The sequence below is a fragment of the Tribolium madens genome, unplaced genomic scaffold (genome assembly GCF_015345945.1).
Source record: "Tribolium madens isolate multiple individuals breed KSU strain unplaced genomic scaffold, Tmad_KSU_1.1 Scaffold_1;HRSCAF=32;Tcas5.2_LG8, whole genome shotgun sequence".
Taxonomy (NCBI): Eukaryota; Metazoa; Arthropoda; class Insecta; order Coleoptera; family Tenebrionidae; genus Tribolium; species Tribolium madens.
In genome coordinates, this window is record NW_025400984.1 from 10,615,331 (window position 1) to 10,628,389 (window position 13,059).

At 31.5% G+C, this 13,059-nt stretch overlaps 1 protein-coding gene across 4 annotated transcripts in view; it reads right to left on the minus strand.

Annotated features, from left to right (window-relative positions):
- Nucleotides 1-13,059, minus strand: part of LOC123016429 (rap1 GTPase-activating protein 1) — a 175,671-nt gene that overhangs the window by 43,690 nt on the left and 118,922 nt on the right. Inside the window, exon 1 of one of the 4 annotated variants that reach the window (XM_044416824.1) lies at nucleotides 1,282-1,576. The exons of the other annotated variants lie outside the window; for them this stretch is intronic. Coding sequence (XP_044272759.1) covers nucleotides 1,282-1,419 — 138 coding nt within the window. The 5' untranslated portion in view covers nucleotides 1,420-1,576. Of the gene's footprint in view, nucleotides 1-1,281; nucleotides 1,577-13,059 lie in introns of those variants that run through there. 4 annotated transcript variants of the gene reach the window in all.

Genomic DNA, 13,059 nt, shown 5'->3' on the forward strand with positions numbered 1-13,059 from the left:
TGATTAAACTTACTTTTGATAAAAAATTTCGTACTCAAGAATAAATCGTAATTTTTAATAATGTACGTCAATCAGTTATTTAGAACTTTGTTAAGATACAGTGAGATCAAAAAGTCTGTCTATCAAGCAAGCGTAGAAATTTAAAACGTATGTCTGTGGAAGGTAAAATGTCACAATGACAAACGAGAAATGTCAAAATAATTTTTATGTAAATTATGACAGGAAACCGTGGTGAACGATTTTTATGAATAAACACCAACAAATTCTTATTTTAGTTTGTTTTGAGACGTTTCATAGAATAATTCAATTTAATTAGTTCAATGTATTAATTTTTATAAAATAATTTTTTGACATCTAGGTAACATACGAACTGCCAACTACGACGCCTACTTGATAGATCGCATTGTATAAAAAATGGGTCAATTGAAACATATTTTATTTCAAAATTTTTGTTTTTAACAGCACTGTTTCTGAAAAAATTCTATTTTTCATGGATATTTACGAATAAATCGTCGATTAATTAAAAACTTTACTATTTTAAATAAGTTTTTTTGATAATTTTTCCAGCAGATTCGTATTTCTTGATTAATTTTCTTTAAAAAATGTCTCTTATGTTAGGGTTTTAGTTCTAGCTCCTTTAGAAATGAACTTTTTTCTATTTTAGACACGTTCTCATTTTTTTGATACTTTGTGAAAAAACTCCAGGTTGTGAATAGATTTTTTATTTAATTCGTTGATTTTTTTTATTTTTCAACAGTGCAGATTTATAGAATTCTCTACTTTTACATTCTTTCTTTGTTTCTCTGTGTTTTTAAGAGAAAAACTGTCGGACTTTTTTCTAAGATTTAATAGAAAATTCCAACCCCCGTCCCTGTGTATGATCCAAGTGTTTTTTGGGTTTAGCAACAAAATTTCAAAGGTCACGTCTTTTCTCCTAATTAACTTCCAAATAACATTTTAATAACCGGTAACAAAGAACTAGTCATGATTTAGGTGCGTTTGCGATAATTTCAGTATAAAACGACATTGTCTAATTAAATTGAGCATGTTCCTTGCCACCAACTTGTATGCAAATAGCTGGGATTACATTGTAAAGCTTTTCAAGAAGATATTTCCAGACGTTTGTTATCTTTCCGAATTCGCTTCAAGGAAACAAATCCACTTCGAATTTTTCAGCGTGAGTCATTGTCAAGATCCTTACTTAAAGTATGGAAATTGGAGAGTTTTACTCCAAGAAACCCTCAAACAAACAATATTGGAAATTTCCGTTTTGCCCCATACCTGAAGGGTGGCCCCTTTGTGTAAAGTGTCACTCCTGCCACTCGCTGGTATATCCTTCCACCTCAAGACACCCATCACAGCTTGTCTAACCCACCCTCTTGGTAAAGTGTTCCGATCAGTTTCCGCTAAAGTACGCATCTAGACCACTTTTTGGCGCGGCGCTAAATATCAATTCACTCCACTAATCACTCTACATAATGATAATAACAAACACGCATCGAGACGAAACAACAGCCAGTCGCGAACTGAAAACTGAAACCGTTTGAGGACAGCACAGCATGCTGCTTGCTACCTTTCCAACGACAAACCGACCAATGAAAGCTCGCCAAACGCTCGGTCGTTTCCGGGGAGCTTCGGTCAGTTTGAAAACTAAGAAACATTTTCGGGCTTCTGAGTCTTCTGACATATTTATTTATAATATGGGTCGAAGCACTTTGGACATGTGAAACTCGCGGCAGGTGCGAGGTGTCGGAAACAGACGGCTTGTGCCCCAGACAGATGGTCGATGGTGCTTCGGGATGTTATTCCAAGAGGAAAAGTTTCGAAGAAAACACTTTGTTGAAGGTTGAAGCTTTCATTGACTGATTTACAACCCTCTTAGCGATTAGGTTTATGACAGTGTTGCCAAGTGAAATTGCACCAAATCTGGTGATTTTTATACTAGTTTAGTGATTTGGTATTTGTATTTGTAAAAATTCTAATTTTTTTATTTTGTTTGTTTCATTCGATTTAGCTCTTTTTGAGTCAAATTTTGACAAAAAAATTGAACGAAAAATAGTCATCAAGTGTTTTAACACTATTTTTTGACTGTAAATGATTTGGTATCAAATTAAATTTTTGCATTTTTCGAGCGATTAAGCACGTTTTTGAGCAGAAGTCTAATTTTGCGAAAATAGGTGTAAATCTGGTAACTTTTTAGCTCAGATCTGGTGAATTTAATTGTTTTAAGCTGGCAACACTGTTTCGGGACACAACCGGGAGGTCTGACGTTCATTTTTCATCGCAAGTGGCATTCCTGTTTTCTAACATTTTTCCATCAAGTTATTCACACCTTGACCCTCATTGTTTGCATAGTGAAACCAAAGTGGTCGTAATAGTCGCGACCTTTTGAATTGAATCTATGAGAAAGATTTTGTCTCGCTATTTATCATAATTCTATTGAAAGACAGGAAATCGGATTTTTTGACCGATTTCTTTTAGAGGATCAGGTAGGGGCCTTTTCCCAGTCTCATAACCAGTGTTGCCAGCTCAAAACAATTACATTCACCAGATCTGAGCAGGAAAGTTACCAGATTTACACATATTTTCATAAATCTCGCAAAGCTGTTCAAAAACGTGCTTAAATGACCGAAAAATGTAAAAATAGGTAACACCATTTAGTCTAATTCTATAATTTTTAGTTTAATCCTTCTAAAGTTATATCAGAATGTTTCAGGTGACGGCTAAATCAGCAGTCGCCCGTCGCAAATGTATGACAATTGCCTATAAAAGTTTGACGTTTGAATTTGACAGTCAAGGTTGCCAAATTTAAATTTTAAAAATTTGACACCAAATCATTTACAGTCACCCGATATTTACTTGAAAAACATGCTAAAACACTTGATAAAGGCAAAAATAATGACTTGATTTGATGTTTTTTTGGTTTATTTTAGCAAAATCTCGCAATTAACACCATTTTTGTCCATATTTTGTATTTTTCGTTCTATTTTTCTGACAAAATTTCAGTCAAAAAGAGCTAAATGGAATGAAACAAACGAAATAATATCAATTTAGATTTATTTTTGTTGTGTTTAAATATATTTTGACAATATCCTGCAAAAATAAATTAGTCTCTGGTTCAAAAACGAACTAAATCGAGCGAAACATGCTACAATGATATCAATTTCAATTTGATTTGGTAATTTTTCAGTCAGTTATGGCAAAAATTTGAATGTATTTTAAAAACGTGCTGAAACACTCTAAAAATGCAAAAATAACACTAATTTTGGCCTAATTTGATAAATTTTCGGTTTGTTTTTAACGAAATTTTGCAAAATAGTTCTGTTTCTGGCTAAAAACATACTAAAACGCTCAGAAATGGACAAAATAATGTACTTCTTCACCCATTTTAGCGATTTTATAATTAAGAAAAACAAACTATCTCTCGATTTTACAACTTGTGTTTGAGAAAATTTAGTATTTGAGTTTCTGCATGGCTAAAAAAACGTGCAAAATACTCAAATCAATACAAAAAAAATAGTGTTATGATTTTTGACTGAATTTACTATATCAATAATAAAAAAATCAAATTAGAAAAGTAAATTGTACAAACAATCGGGCGAATACTCGATTTAAAAAAATATTTCAAAATAAGTACATTAATTTTCTGCTGGAACTACAGTCATGCTTCTAAAAAATCATCAGAAATTCGAATTTTTGTTTTCACCAAATCATTAAACTAGTATAAAAATCGCCAGATCTGGTGAAATTTCACCAGACCTGGCAACACTGCCCCAACATCATTTCTATATTAAAAACCCCAGTCGTAAAACTGACAATAAAATTTCAAATATGCAATGCGTTAGAAATTTTTAAAATGGGATCATCTCGGGATGAAAGAAATAACTCCATCCCTTGTGTTTGAAACAATAAAACTGGTTCTCTTTCAAGGGACCAACACTGTAATTTATAGCTGCATTGTTGAAAGGATTAACTTTCACACAATGGGATTTTGTTAGTCTTAGAAATCTGGGTCTATGTTAGTAATTAAAACGCTCTGTTTTGATTTGAGTCGGTTTTATTGTCCCGATTCATGTACAGTAAAACCTCGATAAACCGAACCAGTTCTTTTTTTCAATCAAAACGAGTAAAATATACAGAACGAAATTTTATTTATATCTCTGTCTGCCATTTTTTCAGATTGTTTTTACTATTCCTAATAATAAATACATACCCTCAAAAAATTAATTATATAGGGTGTTTCAGAACTCACGCCCAAAAATTCATGTGTTCTAACTTACAATTCAATTTAGTTGAAAATTATCTTTACACATTTAGATAAATGACAAATAAAGACCTCATTATTTAATACTCCACGCACTGTCATAAACCAGCATTTCTTTGTGATATTTCGTAATTCAACACCAAGACGATTCAATTTTAACGCTTTTATTCCCCCTCGAATCGGTTTGATTGCCTCAATAAACCCACATTCTCCGGACGATAAATCTTTAATAGCAATAAAAATCCATATCGCATTTCTTCGACTTTTTCGCAAAATATCCTAATAAATGTCATAATTTCTGATTTGGGGGGAGCGAACACAGGTAATGATAATTGATAGTGTTGTTGCGGAAATGTCAATAAATAACGAGTGTATGGTTGAACAAACATTTAAATGCAATTGACACGTTTTGGGTGAACAGTGAAAGTCGTCTAATTAAGATTGAAGAAAGATTAAAGATTAAACCCTACCGAATTATTTTATTAATAGTACAAAAATTACAGTAAAACAGTCTGTGAGATATTTAGGTATATTACTTGATAGTAAATTAACTTTTATTCAACACCTTGAATTTATCATTTGTAGAGCTAATAAGGCACTTGGCTGCATAAAACGTTATTGTCGTGATTTTAGAAATTTTAATTCCATCAAAATGCTATTTGTTCAATCCTCGAATATGGTTCGACAATCTGGAATCCGCATTACAAAATTCATGTTGGTAGGCTTGAAACAATACAGTTTAAGTTTTTTAAATATATAAAATGGTTGCTGCCTTATTTTGTGCAAGATAATTACAATATTTCCTTAAATTATATGTCTCTTTCTACACTTGAAATTAGAAGAAGATATCAGGCTTTATGTTTTGTTTATAAACTTTTAAATAATTTGATTAATGATACTTCAATACTAAATTTAATTAATTTTCACGTTCCACAGTATAATAGCAGATCAGACCAATTATTCTAAATTAATTCTCCTCTAAATGATCTTTTAAGAATTTGTAACATGTACAGTGTCAAATTGGACTTTTTTAATTTTAAATCCTTTAATAGCTTCAACCGTTTTCTGAAAGTTTCGTTGAGTTAGTCATTTAGTATTTTTTAATTATGTTTATATGTTATTTGTTTTCTGTTATAATTTTATTATTACTTAATGTAAAGGATATTATCGTTAAATAAAGTTATTATTATTAGCTGAAAAACGGTAGTTTCAGTGATTGGGGACATTTTTTTCCTGTAATTTGGTAACGCAATTACGTGATAATTCGCCACAGATCATGGCCATGGTTACGGTTTGTTCGTCAGCGTGTAGCTCGTTCACATTTTGTAATATTTAACCGCAAATTCTCCCCCTCCTCACAGTCGCGATCCATTTAGTAATTTTCATGAAAATAATTGCTCCCCCTCGAGACCCTATTATGAATTAAATGGAATCGAGTATAAGGAAATAAATTTGTTCGTTATCTCGTCTTGGAATAATCCAATTTAGTTATGAAAGGGATGAGTGGTCATAGGAAATTAATTTCGGTTAATGCTCGATCTAGTCTATTTTAAATATCTCCCAACCGACTAATTAAAGTTTAAGTCGAAGGCGGGAGAGGCCTTAATGACTCTCAACATTAGAGCGCTTCGTCGAATTTTCCGCAAACTTTCACACGGTAATAACGACTGAAAATCGCTCATCTGGGGCAGCTTTGTCTAATTAACAACAAAACAAAATCAAAAAATGTGTTTGGAGACTCGGAGGAAGAGGATTTCCGGAAGGAGCGTCGCCTGAAAACCCGTTACGAATCAATTTTTCAGTGACGTGGGAAGAAATCGTACCATTTAATGTCTGACCATAAAAGAGGTTACAGAGGTGACTTTACAAAGAATAAGAGTTCCGTTAACTTTCGCATAAACTCGACCGACAATAAACGCAGGTGTACCACACGACAAAGGGCTAAAACACTAAGCCTACGTGTCACACGTCGTTTTTCAATTTTCAACTTCCGAAATCCATCAATTATTCGGAGTTTAACGCAACGATTCAATCGAGAAGGATCGCACAAACAAGCTACCACTTAGATCACGAAGGGTAGATAACACGTCTCAAGAATGCGAAGGGCGCGATAAGCCTTAGATGTGTGACAGAGAGCGGAGTAACATTACCCGATTAAAGGGACGCACTTTGCTTCCCCAAAACTTCCAAATTAGTTAGACACGAGGACCGAAATTGCGTCATCACCTGCTTCCGGGGAAACACACCTGGACGGGAAGTCGGCCCAATTTGCGTCAAAAGGGCGACAGAGAGGGCGAAATAAACAAATTTCAAGAAAACAACACAATAATAATTGAGTAATTCCATGCCAAAACGATCACTTTTAAAACTCATTGGTTTTGATTTTCGTACGTGTAAAAATAAGTGACGTAATCCACCGTTTTTTATTTTTTCAATGTATGTAACAAATATTTTTATTTAAAGAACAAATGAACATATTGAAACGATTTTTTTTAATAATTGATATAAGTAGGTACCTACACTACGGACGTGATAATACATGTTTTCTAAAAATTTGTTATTAACAAATAATTTAAAAGTATAAACAATAAGCAGGTTTTTAAAATTCTCAAAAAAATTATGTAAAAAATTTCATATTTTTACTATCTCTTCACAAGTTCCAGACGTTTTAAAAATAGCTGAAAAAAATTTTTTTCGAGAGCGCTGCATAGTGCATGATCCCCCAAAATTGCCTGAAAGTAGCGTTTCCTTGGAAATTAAATACCAATTACCATCACTAATAAACTGTTGTATAAAAAAACACATAATTACCAAAAACTTCAAAAAATATCAATAATAGGAATAGAGAAAGAGTACTCTCTAAATTTTTTTTATTCCATTTTCTGATATTACATGCCATGTCATTTGGTACGGGAATTTTGACACAACAAAACGTAATATGTGAAATATTTGTGAAATATTTTTTGGAAAATAAATGTTAATAAGTTATTGGAAATTATGTGTTTTCTTTAGAACACTTTATTAGTGACGGTAATTGGTAATTTTTCTATTTAATTTCCAAGGAAACGCAACTTTCAGGATCATGCATTATGCAGCGCTCTGAAAAAAAATTTTTTTCAGCCATTTTTAAAACGTCCGTCATGAAACTTATGTGAAGACATAACAAATATATGAAATTTTTTACATAATCTAACCTGCGTAATTCTTGATTTTTTTGTTTAAACAATATATTTATAATTTATTTGTTAATAACAAATTTTTAGAATACATGTATTACCACGGCCGTAATGTACCTATTTATATCTATTATTTAAATAAAATCGTTTCATTATGTTGATTTGTTCTTGAGATAAAAATTCTTTTTGTTACATACATTGAAAAAATAAAAAACGGTGGATTACGTCACTTATTTTTACACGTTCAATAACATATCTCAAATTTACGAAAATCAGAAATAATGAGTTTTAAAAGTGACAGTTTTGGCATGGAATTACTCAATTTTAATGTCATGGAAATAATTACACAAATACAAAACGTGATTGTTTTTCAAAAATAAAATTATGAATTATTGTTTTATTTTAAATTTATGTACAAAAAATTGAAAAAAGCAAATATAACACAGAAAATGTTTTTTTTGTGGGTTGCGATTTAAAAAAAAATATTTTTTTGTAGAACCCAAAAACAAAAACAAAATCGAAAAATTTTTGTGTGATTTTATGGAACAGTCAATTTATTACTCTTTTCAAACTTATTAAAAAAACAATCACAGTTAAAAATAAAAATTTGAACCTAATTTTGTTTCCGGAGTTTGCCGGATGTGCTTTATTTTGACATGATTCACCTCTGTTTTATATCGAGAAAAGAAGATGAGATTAAATCTGTAAGATTTTTTGAAAAATAGTTCTGAAATGTTTATTTTTTTTAAACCAACACAAATAACAGAACTTTTAGTTTTAATATTCTTTTCGTATAAAAATGCCTAGCTTTTGAATTAAACCAGAAAAATAGTATATTATGTGATTAAGAGTAAAAGTGATAGTTTATTAAAATTTTTATTTAAATTTTTACATAATTCGGCTGAACCACATAAACTCACTTTTACTCCAGTTAACAAACGTATTCAGATCGACAGTAGAGAGCAAGACTATAATTAGCAAGTAAATGAACCAAATAATCAGGACTCTTTGCAATGAAATCATAACAAACGTCATCATACTAGTGCAGTTAGTAGTGCAAAATGTCGGATACTAGTGATCTACAATATACCTCGACAGAAATTGAAGCAGACAACTTTGGTAAAAGTAAAACCGCTTAGGCGCAAAAATATAATTTTTACTCCATGGCGTTACATTTAGACATAAAAGTAGTCACTTTTGTGATGTTTGCAGATAAGAGTAATTTTAGGGGAACATTAATGGTTCATTTCAGTGGCGGTTCGTGGTTTGTTTTTAATTGGCGCAGTCGGTAGGAATGTGATAACTATTTTATATTCTTAATTTGCAACTTTGAAGCTTGATTTTTTTTTAACGAAATAGACTACAATTTTTTTATTATTTTTATCAACTGTTTCTCTTGGCCATAAATTAATGTAATTTACAATTTTACAATCAGATATTTACAAACATCGCCTTTTTATCATTCTGAAACAATCGGCCATTAGCACCATGTTGAGCACTCGCCACTATCTTGAGTGATTCATGTAGAACAGTATTTTATTTGTAACTGTAGTAATGTTTTATCTTGAACTTACTTCATTAGTATTTTTGTTATTTAAACAAACACGGATTAATCTCAAATGCTACAATGTAAAATTTTAATCGTTTTCCTTGTCTTATTACCCGGCTATAAATTGAACCCAGAAACTAAACACATAGATTTCAACTCGGAAACAAACTTTTCGTCGAATCGTTCCACACTTTGATGTAAATTTACACATGTTTCTTCCGCTCGATAAATCGAAATGAATGCAAAAACTTGTCACGAGTTTCTGGTTTACACAACAGTTTGACAAAAAGACGGATCTCGGCTACGATTTTGATAATTTTGTTTCGGAAAGTGATAAATCCGGGAGAGATGGATTTTTATCCATTAGAATATGCAGGTGCGCCCAAACTCGCGCCCCAAAAACATGAAAAAATGTTAAAAAATTCTGTTTTTTTGAAAAATTCCGCTAAACAATTTTCCATAATAGGACATATTTTCTTACTTAATAAAATTCTATTAAAAAAATAGCTATTAGACTCGCCATTTTATTCTACCATTTTCCAACAAAAAAATGACAGAATTTTTTTAATGAGTCACCCTGTATTTAATTCCAATTATTTTATTATTTCAACTAGATTATGGCTAAACGCTATACTGTAATATTAAAAAGATAATGTCGGGATATACAGGATGACTCGGTTTGAGAGCAATCTTTACAGTTAAATTATTGTGTATTGATTTTTAATTAATGATTTACAGCGAATTGCAGTGACACAAAAGAAATTACCAAAAAATTTGAAAGAAAAAATATTTACTTGAAAAATCTCGAAAAAAATGTATTATAATCTGAATCACCCTATAATTTATATAGCTTAATTATACAGGTGTTCCGTTTTTATTGTTACAAATTTAAACAGGTGATAGGATATTCAATTTGACAAAAGCTTCCTATAAACATGTATCGAAAAATGCTTGATAAGGGAGCTACACCCCCTGGAAGGAGGCTAATATATTTTTGCTAATATTTCAGAAACCATTTAAGATAAAATTACAAAATTTGGTACAGATGATAACCTTTATACACCTAAACGAATTCAAACATCAAATGTTAAAATTTTTAATCAGGGGCGTCCGAAACTCCTTTAGATTTAGGCAAATTCATTTAATTAATGTTATTATTGTTACTGTAATGTAATGTTAATTAGTTGAGGTTGATTAAAAAATATGAATTTCTTGCTTTTATTATTCTGTAAATTCTGATTTATTTGAATGTTGTATTGGTGTGTAACATAAATTTTAAATTAATTTTATTCAAAAACAATAAGTCGTATCGACACAAGAGAGACTTTTCTGTGATAAACTATCGAACTTAAGATTTTGTTGCTGAAAGTACCGAGAAACTAAAGCCAAAATAAATACGGTATTTTTTTACCTTAAACTCCCCCAATTTCGACATTTGATGTTTGAATTCGTTTAGGTGTATAAAGATTATCATCTGTACCAAATTTTGTAATTTTATCTTAAATGGTTTTTGAAATATTTGCAAAAACATATTAGCCCCCTTCCAGGGGGTTTAGCTCCCTTACCAAGGATTTTTCGATACATGTTTATAGGAAACTTTTGTCTTAGAATTGAAAATCCTATCATCTGTTTAAATTTGTAACAATAAAAACGGAACATATATGACGTATATTCAATTTTGACTAAAAAACTAAGTGTTTTAATAAATACTTCTGATGTAAAGGGTGAGATATCTGAGATGACACGATAGTTAACCTTTTTTTGTAATACCTCTATAGAGTTTCTGTTTAATTACTGAAAATTGTTGAATAAATTAGCAAAGCACAAAAAAGCAACACATTTGAAATAGCTTCGTCATCTTTTCTGAATCACCTTGTAATGGACAACGACAACGACACAAAAACTAACAAATTTTTATAAATTAACTGATCTGAATCACTCTGTACAAGCTATACAGTACATTTGAGACCAAGAATATAAAAAATAATTTCAGATAGAATCTGACCATAAAAAACAACTTTCAACTGTCATTCTAATGGATTTCAGATCACAAACTTCGATATTCCCCTAGATCTTATCGAAACTAAGTACACCTTACTCAATAATCCATTAAGGCAACAACAGAAGTATCAAATCGCTAAATCTTTGAACAAAAATGACTTTTGACGAATCAGAATCCTTTCCAACGGGAAAATATTTCCATGGATTATTCAGATAACAATTCGATTACGAAGTATACATACAGGGTTATTCATAAATATGAAGCAATATTTGAACCTCAAAAATGACCTATAAAATGATGTTAATTTAAATAATAACTCGTGCCCTATCTCTACTGATAAGAATTTTACAGCCCTCGGAATGTGGGTATGGAAATTTGATTTTTTTATAATAACTTTGAACTATTTGACCAAATATTATAAAATTTGGAACATTTCCCTTTAAACTGGTAATCACGAAAACCGGATACATCCATTCAATTTCCGGTTCCAGCAGTTGCAGTCACATTATCTGTGTTTTTCCATTTTTTTGCTCTCTTAACACCAATTTTTTATTGCTCAAATAGATAGAGTAATCAATTTCGAATAAAAAACGCATAACCTTTAATACTCCTAAAATGGACCGTTTGAAAGATATTTTATTTAAACTGAGGACTGCACAACGCTGAAATCAAAAAATAGGGATTTTGAATAAATGGTATCCACGGCAACCAATGACCATGGTCACATAAATCCCTGCCAGGCATCTGTTAACTTTGACAATAAATTTTTGTGAATTTTTTATGAATTAAATGCTACGAGATCCATTTGGATTTATTCTAAGTTATGTTTGGAATCTGAGGTAAACTTAAATATTTTCGATTAATTGTCTAATAATCGTCCAATGTCAAAGTTGACAGATGCCTGACAGCGATTAGTGAGACCATGGTCATTTGTTACCGTGGATATCATCCATTCAAAATCCCTACTTTTTGGTTTCAGCGTTGTGCAGTCCTCGGTTTAAATTAAAATATCTTTGAAACGGTCCATTTTAGGGGTATTAAAGGTTATGCGTTTTTTATTCGAAATTGATTACTCTATCGATTTGGGCTATAAAAAATTGGTGTTAAGAGAGCAAAAAAATGGAAAAACACAGAAAATGTGACCTGCAACTGCTGGAACCGGAAATTGAGTGGATGTATCCGGTTTTCGGTTCAAAGGGTATGTTGTCACAGGGAAATGTTCCAAATTTTATAATATTTGGTCAAATAGTTCCAAAGTTATTACAAAAAAATCAAATTTCCATACCCACATTCCGAGGGCTGTAAAATTCTTATCATATAGGACACGAGTTATTATTTAAATTAACATCATTTTATAGGTCATTTTTGAGGTTCAAATATTGCTTCATATTTATGAATAACCCTGTAGAAATAGAAATGACCAGCCTTTTTTTATCCAAGCTGTCAAATGATGTTCATAAAAAACCCAAATCGTCAACTATTAATTTTCTAGTATATCATTTGGTTTGAATGCTAGCCTCCAGGTCTTGTGGATGCACGAGGCGTGTCTTGATGTTTCGCCAGCACGAAGAATTTTGTTTTTTTCCGTTTCGATAGGTGTTAGTTCATGCAGGGCGGAGTAGTTTTATGTGATAGTTGCAGTGTGTGGTTCCCATGCGTGCATTGGGTACCCCGACTTAGTCGTCCACCGGAAAGCCGGAACGGATGTGACGGTCGCGCTCAGATGGACACGACACACAATGAAACGACTCAAGATTATTGCCCGTTGAAAAAATACGAGATGTTTGGCTGAATTTTCAAGCGAAAATTACCAAAAAATGTCCATTGTGCCTGATTTTTCACTGCTATTTTAACTACACAAATAGAGATAAAAAGTCGGATTGTGAAACCGCAAATATGACAAACATTTCTGCAACTCGACCTTTAGATAAAAATTTTGTTTGTTTAATGAACTGGTGCGCAGATGAAATTTTATCAAAGAAAATTGTTTAAAATGAGGAAAATCTAAAAAATTATCGATTGACGCCAAAGCCAAAATAGTGGAGAAAAAAATTCGTAATAGTTTTGA